Here is a 20,087-nt window from a genome sequence, read left to right as displayed (position 1 = left end):
CCTCAGGATGTTTGTAAAGTTTCACTTCTGTTTTCATCTCATCACTTTCAGAGAAATTTTTTTTTTTTGTCTTCCGACAAAAGAACAAACTTTCCAGTTTCTGTTCAAAACCGTTGGTTTGTCGTCTGAGCGCAGGAAGAGGAAGAGGCGGGGTGGGGGTGGAGGGTGGGGTGGGGGGCTGCAGCGCTCTGAAGGAGGAGAAAAGGTAGAAACACTCCACACCTCCACAGGACTGTCAGCTTCTCCCACGCTGACTCTGTGCTGCCACCTGCTGGCTGGAAGCTTTCATCTCTCAGGTCAATGTCCCAGTCAGGGGAGAGGTCAGTGAAGGCACCACCAGCAGCCTGGATCATCCTGCTGAGTGGCGATGCCCCTCCTGCATCCTGATTGGTTTAACAGAGCTCCACCTGAACGCGACACGTCACAGCTCCTCAGTCTCTGCAGACCAACCTGCACGTTAACTTAACATTTATTAGAAAGTGTTTTTCAAGAAAAACAACTACAATCAAACCAGACAGCTGGGTGGGACGTGACAACACCTCTTCAAACGCTAAACACCACGTCAAAATGTCCTAAACTCCCCCACAAACACGGGAAATGGCTCAGTTCCCATCATGCATCACAGTCAGGCTGCAGAGCACCGCCGGCTGCAGCTCGGCTGTCCGGTACCGTGAGGTCGGTTCGCCTCCGACAGAAACAGTCACACATTTTAAAAACACTGATGTAATGAAGTTTAAAGTGGCGCCTCCTGCCGGCGAGCCGCTGGAAGTGCGGCTGAGTCCAGTTCAGCAGCTTGAGGAGGGAGAAACGGGCCTGTCCCTTTAAGAGCCAGGTGCACGGTCCCTCAGGGGCCACAGCGGCGTCCGCCTGGCGAGCAACAGGGTGCGGCGGTAAACTTGGGGGGTGTGGTGAAAAGCCTGGATCAGCGCGGCGGCGGCGGCTCCACGGCAGCGGCGGCTCAGTGGCGGCCTTGCTTCTTCTTGAAGATCTTGTTGAAAACGATTCTCCGGCGGCTCCCGGACGACTCGCTCTCCTCGCCTCCGTCATCCTCCACGGGGCTCCTCCTGGCCGGTGGCTGGAGCCCCGCCCCCCGGCCGCTGCCCGACGAGCTGGAGGAGGAGAAGCCGGTCGGGCCGTCGCCGGCGGCGCCGTCCGACGTGACGTAGAGGGAGCGGGTGGAGCAGGTGGCGCTGAGCATGGAGGGACTTCCCCTCAGCTCCCCGAGGCTGGAGCTCTTCTCCAGACCGCCGCCGCCCAGCGCGGAGCCGGCGCCCTGCAGGGGGAGGAGCCTGGAGGAGAGGGGGTGGGGCTTGGAGCTGTACAGGCCACGTGATTCGCTGTGAGACAGCGGGAGGGCGGAGTCCGAATCTGATCGGTTCAAAATGTCCCTGAGAGAGAACGACAGGAACATGGGTCAATAATACATGATAGACAATTACACACACACATACACAACACACATGCTCACACACACACACAAACATGCACACACACAGATTTACAAAAAAAGTCATGAACACTTGGAAAAATTCAGGCAACTTTCGTAAAGCCGTAAACTCAAACTTCTTTAAAATCGTCTTTCAACCGTTTCAGGGTTGAACGTAAATCGTTCCTTTGATTGAAACTCCTGGAAATCCACGACTTCTTAGTTGTTTTAGTAAAACCTGTGGCTGTAAAACCGGCTTGATCGAAGCCGCCGACGCGTTAGTTTGTGGTTAAAAAGCGTCTCCATGCAGAGGAAATACCCGGAGCTGCCGGAGCGACAGCGCTGCCCGTGGCCGGCGGCGGCGCCGTCCGCCGGCGGGACGGCCGGCGGGGGCGAGGCGTCCACGCAGTGGAAGAAGGAGGAGCGCAGGAGCAGAGTGGAGAAGTGGGCGGCGCCCTCGGCGGAGGGCGGGGGACAGAAAGACAGGACGGGGGGGTGAGCGGGGGAGGCGGGCCCGATGGAGGGGTGGGACAGCGAGGAGGACAGGGCGGGGGACGGCACGGGGAGGAACTCCAGCTGGCCGATGGAGCGGCTGCGGCTCTGCCGGCCGCGGCTGCTGGGAGGGCGGGACGACGCGCAGAAGCCCCGCCCCTCTACCAACCTCTGAGAGCTGAACGCCAGCGCGGGGTCTCCTGTCCTCTGTCGCAGGGGCATCAGGGTGGGAGCTGCAGGAGGAAGAGGAGGAGGAGGAGGAGGAGGAGGAGGAGGAGGAGGAGGAGGAGGAGGAGGAGGAGTTACACACAGCTGTACGGAGGGCTGACAGTAATCTGAATCGTGGTGAAACATTCAGCCTCATCAGACGTCTTTACACGTCGACCAGCAGCTGGGAAAAAAGCTAATATGTAATTTATTAAGTATTAATGACTAAATTTGAATAAATCATCAATTCGAGCATATATTACATCTCTATATGTTTGGAAAACTTTCATAAACGCTGGTTTTCATTAAGATTTAGTGATTTTAGCCGTTATCGGATGAGGCGTTCAGGGACAGTTTGGAGCATCAGACACAAGATTTCTGAGTCATTCACAGTGATGTCGGTCACATGGTTTTGGGACGCGTTCAGGAACTGTTTAATGTCCGTTCTGAGGAGGTATTTACAGACAGTTCGGAGTCTGGAGAGGTGATCGTGACTTAGAGACATTCGCTGAATAAATCCTCGATTTCTACAGATTCAATCCACACATTAACTTTCAGATGCAACAAACGTGTCAGTAGATGTTATCGAGGAAGCTGAACTGTGCTAACGTCCGCCACCTGAAAGAAAAAAAATCCTTTCAGAGAAGATGGATCTGCTCTGTGAAACAGAACCGGCCGTCTTCCTCAGCGCAGTAGAAACCAGGACGGTTCTGGTTCTCACCATTCTCCACCAGCCGTTCAGAACACTCCCACTCGGACCCCGTTTACAGGACGCTTCAGGTGAAAACGCAAAAGTTTCTGTTTCAGAAAAGTTGCGCTTGTACACGGCAGCGTTTTGAAAACGAAGGAGTTCGCATGCCAGGCCACCAGGTGGTGCTGCTGTTTGTTTTGGTAATAAAACCACACACACATGCTGCAGAGAACAATAGGATATAAACATTACCACGCTGGATGGCGGTCACCTTGGAAGCTGTTTTCAACAAGTTTTTCGGTGGCTATGAGAATCGTTCTGTCAGTAGAGTCCAAAACGCAACGACCGTCTCCCTCAGTTCCTGCAGTGTTACCCTGAAGTGTGTTCACGTCTCTCTCTAATTTTTGGGGACCGTCTTTTAAAGTGCTGAACTTTCCCACGGTGAAGAGAGCATTTGAACTCCTCATCTAACAGGAAAACATCAACATTAAAACGTGATTAAGATTATGGAGCAGACCAGACTGTTTCCATGGCGACTGGGTGTCGGCGATGGCACTCAGGGGCCAGAGGTCGCTGACTCTCCGGTCCATCTGCCACGCTGCGTCTGAAGGGAGCCAATCAGGAGAGAGGGGGCGGGGCAAAGGTCAAGTCAGACATTTTTACTGAATCAAAAGGCAAAGTCAACGCAGAGCTCCACCTGGAAGTCTCTGTTTGAGGCCAGTCGACCAATCGGAGCATCAGCTCTCCTGTTTGAGAAGCCAGGTGTGTGCAGGGCAGCAGAGGACACTCCTGGCAACTAAAGGTGCTTTTCAGTAACTACCACCAGTTATAAACAAAAACAAGTACATAATAATAAGAAATGATTATTATTGGAAGCCAGAACCATCTCAGTCCATTCAAGTCATTATTGGGAACCAGAGGTAGTTCACTGAGATCATTGATGCCAACCACAGGGTAACCATAGTAACCAGGGACTGTTAATGGCAAGAAGGCATTAAAGCTAACCAGGGCTGAATGTGTTAGCTGTTAAAGCTGCAGCAGGTTAGAAGAGAACATCCAGGAGACTGAAGCAAAGCTGAAGCTCCACTTCACGGGCGTCTTACACTGCAGAGTCCCGGGAGACAGGATGTCCTCGTCCATGTCGTCCAGGTCGTCCGACAGGAGGAGGTGCTGCGGGGTCGGAGGTCGCAGGCCGAGGAAGGACGGGTCCAGGTTGAGGGTGGCAGCCAGCGCCCCCAGACCCGGGTTGTTGACCAGACAGAGGCCCGTCAGCGACTCGATCTGCTGCCAGCGGTGCAGCTTCTCCCTCAGCGCCGCCGTCACTTCAGCCAGGGCCTGTCTGAGGGGCGGGGTCAACGAGACAGCAGGTAACCACGGTAACCGGATTCTGACCACAGCTGCTGTGAGTTTATCGGAACCAGACGAGGAAAATCTGCCTGAATGAAGCTGCCGGCGTCGGATTGGCTCCCAAAACTATTTCAGCCATTCAGACATGTCCCCGCGGATAAATATAGAGCAGCCCTATGTGCTGGATCTGATGCTGCTTTTAGTCGGCGGGCTACAGGTGAGCGCTGGGGCCGTTTCTGGGTCGGAGGTCACTCACTTGGCAGAGAGGATCTTATGGTCAACGTCATCCAACGAGGAGCTGTGAGCCACGTGAAACGTGCCGAACAGAGAACTCCTCTTCTTCTTGATCTTCTCTGCCTGAAACATAATCCCCTCCTCATCATCCTCATCATCATCATCCTCACCAGTATCATCAGAAGTCATGAATCTGCGTGTTCATGGTGGTTTAGCGGGAGGTTTCAGAGGTTTCCGTTGCTCACCCCTTCCCTGGCCTGCAGCAGCTGCCGCTCTGCGCTCTGTTTTTTGGTGTTGTAGTACTGGACCTCCACCTCATGCGTCAGCTGCAGCCACTTCTGCAGGGCGTCCGGCGGCGCCCAGTGGGCCCGCGACTCCAGTTCCCGCTCCGCCTTCTTCAGCGCCGTGCGGACCTGTGGACGACGGCGGAGGTCAGGCCGCCGGTAAACGCCCTGAGCGCCTGGCGACCCCACCGGGTGACGCCCACCTGCTCCAGCTCCTCCTCGGCATACTTCTGCCGGCTGCGCTCGTTCTCGGTTCCCTCTCTCAGCTCCCGGAGCCGCTGAGCCTCCTGCTTGGCCGAGTTGATCTCGGACCTCAGCTCCTTCTCAACCTTGACCTTCTCCACCTGGACGCTGCGCTGCTCCTCCTGCGCCTGCAGCAGCCTGACGGGACGAGACGGCGCGTTAAGAAACCTGGACAGAGACGCCTTCAGCTTCAGTGTCAACGTCTTGACGGATTGTTGGATTCAGACGACCTTTAGAGTGGTGCCGAACTGGTTTAAGGACTCCTCTGAGACTGGTTTTAGGACTAACTGTGGACCAGTTATTGGAATACTTATGGACTGATTGTGGGACAACTTGGAAACTGGTTTGAACTATCTGAGGACCAGTTTTTGGGAGGACTTGGAGACTTGCTTTTGGGTGACTTTTGCATTGTTTCTTTGGAACGACATGTGGAACAGGCGTCAGGACTAAATGTTACACGGATTCAGAAGACTTAAGGGTTGGTTCAGAAGTTTTGGACTCATTTCTTGACTCATTGTTGACTGTCTTACTCCATTTGAATTTTTTTTGACACATTTGGACTGACCTTAAAAGTAATGTTACACTGGTCTGGCACCGTTGGTGGACTTGATTTGGACTACCTTCAGTGTGTTTTCAAACTGGCTTCTGGGCTACTTGTGGACTGGTTGAGGACTTCACTGGAACCGGACTGCTAGCAGAGAGTTTTAATCAGTGTTGTTGGACAAAGAAAGAATTTTAGAAGAAATCAACAGTGACAGAATCCCGAGAAACTCATTTAGCAGCAGCATCCTGGCAGCAGGAGGCGCTGTGTCGACATCTGTGGTTCTGCGAGTGTGTGTGTGTGTGTGTGTGTGTGTGTGTGTGTGTAAGTACTATTTTTAGATGGAGGACAAACGCTGTTCTGCTGAGGGATTTCAGAGAGGAAACAGAGCTGATGCTCCATCTGAGCCTGGCGGTTCAGCTGGTGACCAGGACCAGTGACAGCAGTCAAACAGTGCTACATCTGGACCAGTGAGCAGTGTACTCAAACCAGCCTTAAAAGACCAAACACGCTTGATTACCTGTTTTGTGTGTGTGTCAAGAAGAAACTGCAGAAAGTTGAGTATCACAACAATATTTTAACATGAATCACATTAAAATTGTTTTAATTTAAGCATCCTACAAAAACGTCACACACAGCTCTGTGGAGGACTGACGGTGTTCAGGTGTAAACTCATTCACACTCAGTGAGAAGGGAGATCCGTCCTCCAACACCCGGGAGTGGTGTGAAACATCGACTGTGTTTGATTTTTTCCTTTTTCTTGAAATATCTTAATCCTTCAAGTAACAGTTACAATAAAAAAAAAAATGTTTCTGAAGTTAAAAAGTAACATAAATGTGTCTTCTGCTGATTTTTCTCCTACTTGGTGAATTTGTTTTGAAAACGAAGCATCAGAGGAGTTCAGAAGAGTAGAGACGAGCTTTCAAATAATCATTCATAAACACTCTGTCAGACCTATGTAACTGTGTGTGTGTGTGTGGGTCTGCGTGTGTGACTCAGCTGGAGAATGTTCTTTACCCATATAAGGACTTCAGACAGAAAGTAGAGGGAAAGCGCGCTCACACACACGGGCGTGCGCACACACACACACACACACACACACACACACACACACACACACACACACACACACACACACACACACACACACCACACACACACACACACACACACACACACACACACACACACACACACACACAGGGCCTCTCTGCCTGGCAGCTGGGGCTCAGCCACACTTGTAGAGACATGAAATTATCAAACATAGAAACATGGCTGAAGGGGGGCGGGGCTTTAGCTGGGGGCGGAGCAAAGTGCCTTTAAAGTAAAAGTATCCACTTGAAAATGACAAACTGGGGGACGGTTTTCGAGTCATTATTTTCAAACGTTTTCAAAGTGAAAACTGGAAAAGTTTGATGCGTTTCGGGAATCCGTTTAGACAACAATGGCGGACCCGGAGCCTGCTGTGGACCTCTGAGGGGAACTCACTTCTCCTGCAGGTCCAGGAGGCTCTGCTCGGCCCTCTGCAGACCCTCCAGGTCCTTCATCAGCTTCCCCAGGTCGTCTCTGGACTTCCTGGTCTGGGTGTAGGCGAACCAGCACCCGCCCAGCGCCATCAGGACCGACGCGCCCAGAACCAGGTCCTTCCAGCGGTTCTGCCGGCCTGTGGACAGTCAGAGCGCAGAGACGCGTGTCCTCCTCCGTCCCCCGTTACTCACGCAGACGCAGGACGTCCCGCACTGACCTGGAGGCGGGCCGAACAGCACGATGTCCAGAGCTTTGAGCTGCAGCTTCTGAGAGTGGCTCCGGTCCAGCATCTTCAGCAGGGACACGGTCAGGGTGGTGTTCTTCACCGCCAGTCTGCAAGGAGGACGGGGGTCAGTCTGGACCTGCCAGGACCTGCCGGGACCTGCCGGGACCACATCAGTGCCGGACCGGGGATTTCTGTGTAAAGACTGTTCTGGCTGAAACGTCACGGCTGATTTAGCGAGATAAGATCGTTCGCGGTGAGTCTCTTCAAGCGTGATTCGCTCCCGCGGCCACATGAACCCACAGAGCCTCCACCGACCCCGGTCACATGGTCTGGGAAGTCAAGCATCAACAAGTGGTTGTTTTGAGTCGGTAAAAATAGCAGGATTCATGGAGCCGAGGGCCGAGAGGAGCCGCTGCATCACGGACCTGGAAAAGCAGAACTTGCATCTCTGTCCTCGCTCCACTTTCTCTGGCTGAGTAAAGAAAACCGAAAACCGCTGGGAAACCTCAGGACGCGCTACGAACGGCGGCCTGGAGGTTCAGACTCAGCAGTTTGGTTCATTCATTCACAGCAACGGTTCACAACTAGTTAGGGTGCAGTTGGACTTCACTGTGGACGCGTTTCAGTCTGGTTTAGGACCGATTCAAGAGCATTTAAATCCATATTTGAGGGTAACAGTTAAAAGGAGTTCTGCAGGTCTTCAGGCGTCGCTTTGGACCAGTTCTGGACACGACTCCGACTGTCGACGTTCTGAAGAGGAATTCTGAATTCATTCTGGACACACTGAGACTGGTTGGAATATGTTTCAGAGTAGTTGTGGCGAAACTCCGGACGGGTTTGAAACGCCGGGTGTCACCTGGGGAGCGCCCGGCCGTCCAGCTGCTGTCTCCTGAAGGTCTCGGCGTACTGGGGGAGCTCCACGCTGAGCACCAGCCAGTCCTCCACCTGCTGCTCCGTCCAGTTGTACACTGAAAACACACAGCAGCTCAGCCGGGTCTCCGGTGAACGGGGGGGGGGAGTCTCCTTCCCCTCACCTTCAGAGCTCTTCCAGGCGTTCCACATGTCCTCCACGCTGATGTGCAGGTCGGCCCGGTGGAAGCTGCTGTGTTTGGGTTTGGGGTCGTGATACTTCAGGTCCTCCCGGAGGAACTGCAGACAAACGGGGAGGGGGAGGGGGAGGGGGAGGGGGGCTTCACGTTACCGACGGAGCCGCACGCCGTCCCCGTTTCCGGCTCAAAGCGCGCACGGCGTCCTCCCTCACCTCGTCCGTCTCGGCCGTGTCCACCGTGCCGTCGGCGTCGTCGTCCATCAGCTTGTGGATGCTGCAGATCGCCTCGAAGCTCAGGACGGACGTCTCGTCCTGGCAGAGCGGCGGATCGATCGCACACAGGTCTGGAGAGGAGAGGGCTGGTCACACACACAGATCCGAGACAGGAATACTGTCAAACACACATCTATAGACTTATAACACACAGACCTATGAGCTGAGACTTCATGGATCACACACGGATCTATAAAGGACAATATCCTCATCCACATACAGGAACGTCTACAACATCACGGACGTCTCACACTGATCTACAGCAAACTGAATATAAACACATCTATAAACCTCCTGCTGCAGACAGATTCAGAGGAAGGGACCACCTTTCATGTACAGATAAGGATATTTACTAACAACCCAGAAGTCCAGAGAGAGTATGTCTGTCTGCATCGTTTCCTTCAGCGTGGCAGAGATCAGGCTCTCCATCTGGACTCGTTCTCACTCCTGCTGCTTCATCTCAGCTTTTTCTGAAGGGAGTATCCAAAATTCTCATGTTATTCAAACCAAGCTGATAAAAATCCCTAAAAGCCGTCACTGTGAAGGGGACTGGATTTGTGACAGACTCTCTACGGGACAAGCCGCATGAGAAAACATAAACAGTCCAGAACTCCTCAGGAAACATGTTTGTTTTGAAGTTTCCTGCAGTCGAGCGGTAGTAATCGCCGCTCGCTCACATTCGGCCGCTTCTCAGGCAGAATCCAGACCAAACTCCAGCAGATACAACCTGACGAAACATGTAAAACCCACACAGACAACTTGTAATTGAAGTTTTACACAGAGCCACATCCGAGCTGCTGAAACCTAAAACTGAACTACAAACCAGAGCCTCCGCTATAGGTGCCCACCATTCGTTAACCCCGTGTTCCCCGTTTAGCCCCCGCGGCTCGGGTTTCCCCCCGTCCCCTGCGAGGCGGCGCAGAAGACATCAAGAGCAGCAGCTCCTGTTAAAGGTCCGCGGATTAAAAGCCAGCAGCTGTGACGACGGAAATACTGAGATAATAGAATTAAAGCGGCGCCGAGGTCGGCGGCAAAGTCACGGCAAACATCAGCGCCGCCGTGAACCACAACTCCCAGCATGCACCGGGCAGGAGTCAGTTACATAACCAACACCGGGCGTTTGTTCAACTCCTGACCGGTGCTCAGGGGCTGCTTCTCACAGAGAACAGTGCTCTTTCTCTTGCCCCCGATTCTCCTGCTGAAGGTCCAGAAGTGGAGCCGTGTGTTGACTCTGACCTCTGCTCTGCGGCTACAATGACAGTCAGTTTTCAACAAGGGGGGTTTTATTTTGAAAGGATTCACGACGCCCTTTGTGTGAAAACGTCCTCGGTGGAGCCGAGCTGCAGCTGGAGAGATGACGGCTGTGTAGGATGGAGATGAATCAGTGTTAAAGACTCCGGCTTGTTGTTAATGAGTGTGTCAGTCAGACTTTAATCATGTTTAGCATGTAGCATCACTGGTGTGTCCGCTCTGAAACTCTTTAGCCTGTAGCGTGTAGCATGTAGTGTGGAGCATGTAGCGTGTAGCCTGTAGCGTGTAGCATGTAGCACAGATCGGAGGTCCTGGTGTTGAGGTCCTGGATCCACTCAGCGGCGTCGTTCTAACTCTGCTGGTCTCTGGTGATGAAGGTCCTGGCGTTGAACCGACCATATTTCTTCTCCTGATATTTTAACTAGGGCTGTCACTTTAATGCATTAATTAGATTAATTAATCACACCACAAATTAAAGTGTTATAAAAATTAATCCAGGATTAATTATAGCACACTTGAGTGGAAATTCAATGTGAATAGAATTCAAATTAGAGGCATGTTATACTTGTAGTATTCATTTTGAATTGCTGCATTAAGTTAGTTTTAGTATTAATTTTGAATTTAGTTAGCTTCAGTGGCTATTTGAGACTGAGCATTATTTTATTTCTGAAATTTTTATCTATATTTGTATTGCATTTTTGAATAGTGCACCAGGCAGAACTGGTTTGCTGGGATGTGCTTAAAGGGACTTAAAGGGGCTGTATCATGCTTTTTTAGCTCGTCCAAACCCTAGAAATGGCTCTAACATGGTAATAGTTTATTTTTGGCGCTAAGGAAAAGTCATTTTGTGTGAAATAAAAGTTTTTATGGGGCTAATTCTGAAACCCGGAAGAGAAAACGCTCTGTTTCACTGAAAATCCCACCTCTCCCCCTGTGGACTTTGACTGACAGCGTACTTCAACCAATCAGCACTTCAAAACAAATACGCTAGCTAGCTTTAGCTCTTTAGCTGTAGCTTCTCCACATCTTTTCCTGTGAGAAACTCACCAAGCGCAGACCCTTCAGACCCTTCAGACCCTTCAGACTCTTGCTCTTGCTTGACTGTTGCTTTCAGACCACGGTCAAAGTTTATCCTCAAAATAGGAGTTACAAAAAGCAGCAACGCTGATTGCCGAGGGCCTGCGGGAGGGGGGCTCAGGGGAGCTGTCTTCACAGTGTGACGTCAACGTGGGAAAACAGAGCGTTTTCACGGGTGCGGGAGGGGCTGCCTCTCTGAAAGCTTAAACACGCAGGCACGGAGGAAAAAAAACGCTTTGGGGGTGTTTAAAAACATACAAAAAGTGAATTTTGCATGATACAGCCCCTTTAAGGCAAGATTTGTGAAAAACTACACATGCATTTCCAGTTTATTCAATGCTAATGGGTCGTGAAGCATTAAAAACCTAAAATAACAGGCCAATCCGCGTATCTGTCTGTTGCCTTATACAGGCTGTGTGCCACAAAATTGGCTGCAGTTCGTGGTCCGAATTTCCCGCACAATCGTGGGGATGTGACGTAAATTGACGCTGTATGCACGTTGCCGACAGGAAGAACATGGCCGCCGTGGACGCGGACTCAAACACTGCTGGGATCAGAGCCAGATTAAGGGTGCTTTCACACCTACTAGTCCGCTGGAGTGGTTCGGTTCGGACATAAATCATTCATCAACGTCGCAGCTGTCAACTAGTTCAGTTCGCATTCACACCACTTGTTTTTGCAGATGAACTATCCACTATGACCCTCCAGCCCCTTGGTGGCGCTGTTCACACAATAGTGTGTTTTGGGTGACGGAAGTGAACCCTGATTGGCCAGCATGTGTGACGTGATGCGCCGCACGGCTTGCTACGGAAGCCTCCGCCGACCAAAAAGCCTTCTCCACAACAGAGCGGACAGGACCGAGGCCGGTCCACGTTCACACCAGCAGCGGACCGCGCCGAGACCGCACCGAGACCGCCTCCTCGAGGAGGTCTCGGTGCGGTTCTTTGTCCTGGACCAAAACTAACTGGTCCGCTTTCACACCAGCACATACGAACCGAACCTGCAGGAGTTGGGGACGCTAGTCCGCTTCAAGCGGACCAAATGCTGTAGGTGTGAAAGCACCCTAAGACACTGACGTGCCCCTGGGCAAGTTCTTTCAAAGTGCCCCCTCCCTCCAAGCTAAAATTCTGACGCCTACAAAATCCTAAAGCACTTATTGCCCCCCAAACACACATTTAGTGTTAGAACAGGAGCAAGTACCCTGGTCTAAGCTGATCTATGAGCCCTCCGGTTACATAGAAAGAAACCCACTTTTTGACTCAAAGAAAGCAACCACTCTGAAAACCTCAAATACCGTACTTGTAAAAAAATCTTGAATTTGGGTAAACATATAAAGGAGGCTAAATAACAGGGACAGTGACAGTGAAAGCAGTTCAAAACTTTTTGTTTGAATTATTTCATTGCAGTCACAGTTCATGGACAAAAAAAAAAAAAAAGATAAAATCTGAAATAATCATCAGTTTGCCTGAAAATGCTCAAAGCATTTATTACCAAACATAAGTCATTCTCACAACAAGAAAAAGGACGAGTTCAAAATTCTAAGAGCAACAATTATTTTTACATGTCCATGTTTCTTAAGTGCAATTTTACAGTACATAAAAAAAAATAATCTAATCACGAGTTAACAAATTTATGGGAAACATAAAGCCTGTGGACCATTATTGTTTACAACCACTTTTTATCGGTTCAACCCGGTTACAAGAGGAACAAGTTCACTTCTTCTCTTTTACTGAAAAATCGCTGCATCGCATCATTGAACACATCACCACGTCCTGCTGGCTTTTTCTCACAACATGCAGAGAGAGCCATGGATATCTTATAGAACACTAGATGCCTCACGGCAGATTCCACGATGTCCGCAGAGGTCGGCCATCTTTGTACGGGAAAGCTGTCAGAGTTTCTGTGGAACGCAATGTAAGGTTGGTGATCTGTGCAGACGTTTATTCTCTTATTTCACTGATTTTTTTTAATGGAACATCTTAAAGCACTAAAAGGCAATTGCTGTTGTGACTCTGAGTTATATAAAAATTGATTGATCAAGAGATTCACTCAGTTGCCTTTTATTTGTTTACCTAATTACATTGTGACTGTAATTCCATTATTTGACTTGAAACTTTCTGAGCTCCTTTTATACATTTTTACAATGCCTAATTAAATATTTTTTTTTAAACAATGTGTTTTCTAGTGCACTATTTCATGTTTAAATAATCAATGGGGGGACATTATACATTCACAATAGATTCAATAATGTGGAAGGTTACTGTTTAATGTTATATATTAATGAAAAATAATATAATATATTCAATATAATGAGGTTCATGAGATTTAAGTATTTCTGAAGTTTCAGGTGGGTAAATTGTTTATCTTCAGCCTCCACTGCAGCCCTGCCACATCTGAAAATATTTTCACACAAAACTAAAAATATGGACATGTATGGCTTGTCTAAATTATTCGTAAGTGCTATAAATATATCTCAGTGTCAGGATTTGAACATGGAGCCTAATATGAAGAATATTATGAATATTTACGATGATATATATTTATTATATATATTTAAGGCATGCCATACTCATCAAACATATGTCATGTCATTAACAGAGATTTGATGTTTATTACAAACCAAACCGTTTGAAAATCGGTAAAAATTTGAACAAGTTATAGCTTGTTAAGCAGTTCATGTCTCATCAACACAATGTAATGAGCGAGCCAGATTCCCGTACAAAGATGGCCGACCTCTGCAGAGGTCCGACTTCATTGGCCAGCAGCGGAGACGAGGTATCTAGTGTTCTATAAGATATCTATGGAGAGAGCCTGCAGCCCTTCTTCTTCTGTGGTGTCTGTGTAAAATAAGGTTGAACATGCAAACAGCACACCTAGTGGCATGAAGTGCAAATGCAGTCATGGCGTCGTACTATTGAATGCCGAATATTGACTGCACGTAATGCACCATGTTGATGCAAGCCGGGTAGTCGTGGGGCCCCATTAGGTAGGTTCCAGACGTGTCAGTGTAAATTATCCCGGGGATTTCAAGTTGTGTCGCTGATGTCCGCCGTCTGTCGGGGCCCTCCTACCAGCAACTAACCGCTGAGCACTCGGAAAGGGCCCCATGAGGGGGATTTTCGACACGCTGTTGTTGCAGCGTCTAGCGTAGCGCCTTTAATTTGTCATTGAAATTTACTGATGTCAGCCGTCCCTCGGGGCCCCTCCAGCTCGGGGCCCAAGCCAGTAGCGGCGCCTCTGGCTGGAGAGAAGCAGCTGCTGCGCTCATTCCGCCTTGGATTTAAACAAACGAACAAACAAACAAACAAACAAACAAACAAAAATCCTCGGGATTTGTCCAGTTGCCCTAATGGTTAATCCGGCCTTGGCTGGGATACAAATGGATTCTTCAGCAGCCATCAAACAACTTGCATCCACTCAAACCGCACAAAAAAGTGCACCTCGAAGAAGAAAAAAAGGACTTTACCAGCGTTTTCTCGTGAGTCAAAAAAATCCCTGGTGCAGTGCTGTGAAGACGGACAGTCTGTAAAGTGTTTGTGCGCGCTCCCGTTCCGCCTTGGCTGGTGGCTGCAGTTACCCACAGCGCCTAGCGGCAGCACTGAGGTAAATTTTGTAAAGTTGCCTTAAGTCCCTTTAAACTTTTTCTTCTTTTAAAGCTCCCATATGCTATTTTTCAGTCACGTCATATAGGTCACAGAAGCCCAAAAACATAGTATATAAGTTTGTTTGCCCCAAATTCATCCTATGTGTGGAGTTTGAGCGGTCTAAAAAGTGGCTCTGAGGAGCCCCCCTCCAAACAGCCTGTTTTTCACAGCCTACTTTCCGGGATGCCCTTGAACGCATCTGGCCACGCCCACTCTCTCACACACGGTGGGGGCACAGTCAGAGGCACATCTCCTCTACCGGTTCAGCTTAAGTTTCTGTTTCATTTTCAAAAATGTGGTGTAGTGAGACAAGGAGGAAAAAGACAATTTTCAAATTTGAACGTCTTAATGAGGCTACAGCAGCACATACTACTATAACCACCTATCCGGGGGCCCCCAAAGGCTGGATCCTCTTCGGGGGGGTGGGGGTGGGGGGGTGTTCGTCTTGTTGACGTAGACAAAGTAAGATTTCAGAATCGCGTGTTTGAGTGTATATTTCCTTAAAAATGGAGTGCGCAATTGAGGGAGGTGACTGAATTTTTCACTTCTGGGGGCTCATACAGAGGCTCTGGGAGGTGATATGACGAGGGCCAATCCCAATTCTACCACTTACCCCTACCCCTCTGCCCTTGGCCCTACCCCTATCACTCTCCTACCCCTTTTAGAATAGGGCTGAGGGCTAGAGCTATCTTTGCAGCACTATGAATTGGGATACCCCTTGGCCCTCATCAGAAGTCGGGTTTCATCGGGGGTCCCTGTGTCAAACATGTTACGTTAAAAACATGATAAAAGATGACGTTAATACAGTGATTAGTGCTCTTCAGAAGTTACAAATTTACAGGGTTTCTGCCAGACCTTTTCAGTCCGTGCCCGCAGCACCCGGACAATGGACGGGGGAAAAAAAAAAAAATAGCGTCACGTTTGCGGCTAATTAACAGTTGTGCTCAATCGATTGAGCTGGACGGTCCACTACGAGTGAGCACCGTGGAGCAGCAGCGGCGCGCTACGAGTGAGCGCCGTCGGCATTGCTCAGCATCGCTTCCCCTTACGATCGGAAACGCAATAAAACGCAGCAATAAAACAATCCATGACTTGGACACTGTCACGCTAGTATATCTATAAGTTTCAGTGAAGCAAATGCACTTTTTTTTATAGCTTTTTTAATATTATACAGAAAGCAAGCTTACATTTGTGCGACTCCTTGGTGGGCGCCATGTTTTTTTTTTTCTGGCCAATGCGAAACTCCGCCTACCCCTGTTGAGAATAGGGAGCATCGATGCAGACTTCTCTGAAAGGGGTGAAATAGCCCTCCCCCTCTCCCCTATCCCTATTCAAAAAGTAGAATTGGGATAGCTCTTAAGCCTCATGAACACGCATATCATAGGGGTAGGGCTGAGGGGGAGGGGAAAGGGGTAGAATTGGGATTGGTCCTCAAGACACCTTTTTAAAGTGAATTTTGCATAATATGACTCCTTTAAATTTCATTAACGAAACACAACGAAAGTGTTATTTGAGTTGCCTGATTGGGTTTAGAATTTATTTTGGACAAGACGTCCTGACTTATTTATTAATTATATTAATTAATTAGAAATATTGTAATTAATTACATTTTTTTTTTAATTGCATGACACCACTAATTTCAACAGGACATACTTTACAGTCAGACTCAGTTTCATCGTTCTCATTGATATTAAAGAATGTCCCACGTCTCCTGAGCGCTCCTGCCACACTGCAGACGCTTGATATGACAGGAAACCCTCCAGGTACAGCGGTCTCTGTTTACCAGTCGGTCTACAACTTCGACGGCTGAAGCATCGAGGCGGAGGACTGAAGCAGAAATGACTTTTCTGAGCAGGAAGGAGGACAGAAGACATCTGGACACGTCTTCACTCTTCAAACTGACACACAGACCGCGTCAGGACAGAGCCGGATGGATTCATGATGGAGGCAGTGACGTACTGTGAAGCTCCAGTCATCTGTCCGTGTGACAGCTATCTCCGTGTGTGTGTGTGTGTGTGTGTGTGTGTGTGTGTGTGTGTGTGTGTGTGTGTGTGTCCTGTGCAGTAGTTGAAACGTGGCAGCTCTCTCAGCAGCTCACCGCAGCTTCCTGGACTCAAGACAATGACGATGACGCAGGAAACATGGCGGCAGTCGAGAGAAGCTCAACGGAAGCTGCAGGAAGCAGAACTGGCGACGACAAACACCCCTGACAACGTCTTACCGCCAAACGACACACACACACACACACACACCACGAGGGAGGTGTGTGAAGGTGGAAACCAACAGCTGACAGAACGACGTCACAAGTTCCCACAGACCCAGGAAGCCAGGCAGCTCAGGGAAGCACGGCGGAGGCATCATCATGCTGCAGAGCTGCTATCGTCCACTTTCTGGATCCCACCAGTACCTCGTCCCTCACAGCACTTGGTCCTTTACCAGTACCGTGGAGCACACACACATTCAAAGCTGCGTTTCCACCCCAATTCCACGGATTTGAAACATTTTCTAGAAGTTCCACCAGGGGAGCCGTTTTCACAAAGTTGTGTCTTTGTGCCTTAAAGTCGTGTTGCCGTGTGAACAGACCTTCAGCAAGTAATGGCGGCTTTCCGTTCGCCTTTCCCAGCTGATAGAATGAGAACAGATGCCATATCATCAAGATGAGTCTTGAATCATTTGAAACTTCAAAATAAAATGTTGAAAAGTGAAACGTAAAAACCCGCCTCAGGGTTCTTCTCCAGACTTCCTGCGGCGGTTTGCCTGCTGCCTTGCTCCACGCGGAGCTGCTGGTGTTGAATTTCACAGCTTTTCGGACACTTAGATTCCAGCCTGCAGCGCATTCTTTCACACGGAGTCGATTCCTCTCCGTCGTAAATGCAGTCATTGTGCGTGGAGTGTCCTGCGGTCAGCCCCGGTACCTGAACGCCTCGCGTGAGGATGGACAGAAAACGGCTAAAACCTGAATCCAGAACACCTACCGGACGCTGCTCCGGGATGGTGGTGCTGGTGGTCCATGTGGGCGTGGTCACTTCTGTCCAATCCGCTGTGAGCATCCACGCACACACTCAGCACGCACACACACACCAACCAAACACACACACACCCCATTTCTGAGGAGAGAGAGAGACGAAAACTTCTATGAGCTGCAGAAATGAATCGGCACAAAACCATCGAGGAAACAAGAAGTTCGACAGATGAGAGCAGACCGGGCTGACAACCCAGGTGTGAGGGAAAAAAACACAACAAACTGTACAACAACCTACGATCAGCTGTGTCTTCATGCTACAATCAGATGTTCTGTAAAGCAAAGTTAGACTGTTTAAATAAACAGTGGTCACACAACAAACATCCACACACACTACTTCAAAATGACACAAAAGAACCAGAGAGACAGATGGAACCATTTCACAGACAAAACACCACCTCCAAATAAGAAACAACACCACAAAATACCTAAAAGCGCCAACAAACTGGTGTATGCTGTAATAAAAGACATAAAACACCAATATAAGAACACAGCAATGAGGCAGGAACTGTACAGTAAGAGATGCACAAATACACAACACAACATGAACTACCAATCCACAAAACCCCAACTGCTACAAAATAACCACAAACAAACACAAAACCACTTCATGGTGCCAGGAGGCGGCACGAGAAACCGGAACAAAAACACAAACACAAAATGATGCCGCGATGCAGAAAACCACCAGGATGACACAAAATCCACCACAAAAAAGGACGCGTCGTGAGAAAAACTGCTGTAACAACATGAAGTGACAACAACACTACGATCACATTTAAAGAAATTAACAATAAACCGACACAAAATGACAGAATGTAGGAAAAAAAAATACAAAAAATGTTGAAAGTTTCATAAAGTGAAGCAAAAACCACCAAAATGAGACAAAAATATCTCCAAAAAAGTCTGTGAAAGGATGTGTAACAAGAAAAAAGACCAACTAAGAAAATATAAAGTAACAAAAAACAATGAGATATCACCAGAAAAGGTCTGAGAAAGGACGAGTAACTAGAAAAAAACTACTAGAATGACGAAAAAACACTCCAGTGACAAAGTGGCCATAAAGGAGCATAAAACCACCGCAAAGTGACAGAAGGCCACATGAGAGACAATAAAAACAACAATAATAAAAACACAAAACGATCACAAATTGGCAAAACTACTACAATTAGACAAAAACAACCAAAAAAGACAATATAACAAGAAGAAATGACCACTAAAACAACGCAGAGAGACAAACACTGAACTGAGAAACATCAGAAACAGACTTTGACATTGATGAGTGGAATAAATCAGGACGCGTTCACGGCCCTCCGTTGATCTGGGTCTTCCCCGTGTGGAAGGATGAGAAACCAAAACGCGACTTTATCCGCTAAATTCCGCGACTTTTGCCGATCAGCTGCGCCCCGGTCGAGCCGGTCAGAACACAAAGTTTAGCCTGGCGGAGAACACAGAGGGCACACATCTGTCCGCTTTCCCACCGACGCGTCTTCCCCTGAAGGCTGCAGAAACACACGCATCCCACTTTCAAAGAAAAAAGAGAAAGAGAAAAAAGCGCTCAGTTTGCGCACTTTTACGCACCTCCGCAGCTGCTGCGCCTCTAATCCATCGACCTCACCCCGCCTGGACGGAGACAGACAAGCGGGAAAAAGTTTCAATCAAGTGGTTTTTTTCCCCTCCGAGAGTCAAACAGAACAAACTGCTGCTGAGGGAAAGACATGAAGAGGTCCGCCTGTGCGGCGTTCACGGACCCGCCGGAGACTGCGAATTCACAAGCTGCACGCTGTCATCTGACTCCACTGTCCAGGTGACTGGAACACAGAGACACGCAAAGATAACCGCAAACAGCAGCAGGAGGGAAAACACGAAGGTGATGCAAAGCGCAAAAGAAAATAAAAAAGCAAAGAACACAACTGGATCTAAAAATGTCCTCAAAATGACACAAAACAGGATTTTAATTATTTTACGTCACCAGAGAAACAAAATGACAATCCAGTAAGACACACTGTATTCTACATGAGATAAACAACCCGCAGAAATGAAAAAACACAAAAGAAAAGCACTTCAAACCATGAATATGAACTAACTGAAGAGTTGTACAATGAGAACTAATGAAAACAACACAAACTAATGAACATAAACAGTAGAACAATATGCAGAACCATAACAAAAATGACTTATAATGATGCAGGACCACCAAGGAGGAAGTGAAGTGGGTCTGTAGAGGAGACAAAACAGATCAAACAGATTCAAAAAATAAAACTTTGCAAAATGAAAAAAAAAAAAGACTGAAATGCAATGGAATGACTTCAAAATGACCACAGGTGATCACCAGTGGGAAATAACCGCACTTCAAGGTGAGAGCTCACTTAATCAGCCTAATCAAAGAAACAAATAACAGGATTCAAGGCCCAGGAGAACCAGATCCAGGAGAACACCTGGTTCCTGGAGGTTCCTGGAGGTTCCTGGAGGAGCTTCCAGCTCTCAGGCCCCCATCATGTGAAACCAGCTCCCAGGTTCAGTGAGGGAGGCTGGGGCGGGCTTTTTCCTGTTAAAA

General features: G+C 48.7%; 1 protein-coding gene across 2 annotated transcripts; it reads right to left on the bottom strand.

Annotated features, from left to right (window-relative positions):
* Positions 1-451: 451 nt before the first annotated feature.
* Positions 452-19,257, bottom strand: LOC115395796 (stromal interaction molecule 1-like). 2 transcript variants are annotated; one of them, XM_030101446.1, is made up of 14 exons: positions 19,112-19,257; positions 17,487-17,618; positions 8,480-8,625; positions 8,253-8,367; positions 8,075-8,186; positions 7,210-7,325; positions 6,954-7,128; positions 4,885-5,062; positions 4,643-4,810; positions 4,420-4,520; positions 3,920-4,155; positions 3,334-3,420; positions 2,088-2,151; positions 452-1,388 (listed from the first exon to the last, which is right to left on the bottom strand). In XM_030101446.1, the coding sequence occupies exons 2-14, from the start codon at positions 17,614-17,616 to the stop codon at positions 959-961; spliced, it is 2,058 nt and encodes a 685-aa protein (XP_029957306.1). In that variant the 5' UTR covers positions 17,617-17,618; positions 19,112-19,257; the 3' UTR covers positions 452-958. The 2 variants fall into 2 exon arrangements, with proteins under 2 accessions (XP_029957306.1, XP_029957307.1); XM_030101447.1 differs by having other exon boundaries at positions 8,480-8,610.
* Positions 19,258-20,087: the final 830 nt, after the last annotated feature.

The sequence above is a fragment of the Salarias fasciatus genome, chromosome 10 (assembly GCF_902148845.1).
Source record: "Salarias fasciatus chromosome 10, fSalaFa1.1, whole genome shotgun sequence".
Lineage (NCBI taxonomy): Eukaryota > Metazoa > Chordata > Actinopteri > Blenniiformes > Blenniidae > Salarias > Salarias fasciatus.
The sequence above is the reverse complement of the archived record's forward strand: the minus strand, read 5'-3'. Positions and strand labels throughout refer to the sequence as shown.

Bases quoted from the DNA above. Each gene is read 5' to 3' on its own strand.
- LOC115395796 (XM_030101446.1), bottom strand. From the start codon at position 17,616: ATGGGGTGTGTGTGTGTTTGGTTGGTGTGTGTGTGCGTGCTGAGTGTG. The intron at 8,187-8,252 runs GTGAGGGGAAGG...GTGTGTTTTCAG, and splicing joins CGCCTGGAAGAGCTCTGAAG to TGTACAACTGGACGGAGCAG. The intron at 3,421-3,919 runs GTAAGACGCCCG...GGCTCCCTTCAG, and splicing joins GTCTCCCGGGACTCTGCAGT to ACGCAGCGTGGCAGATGGAC.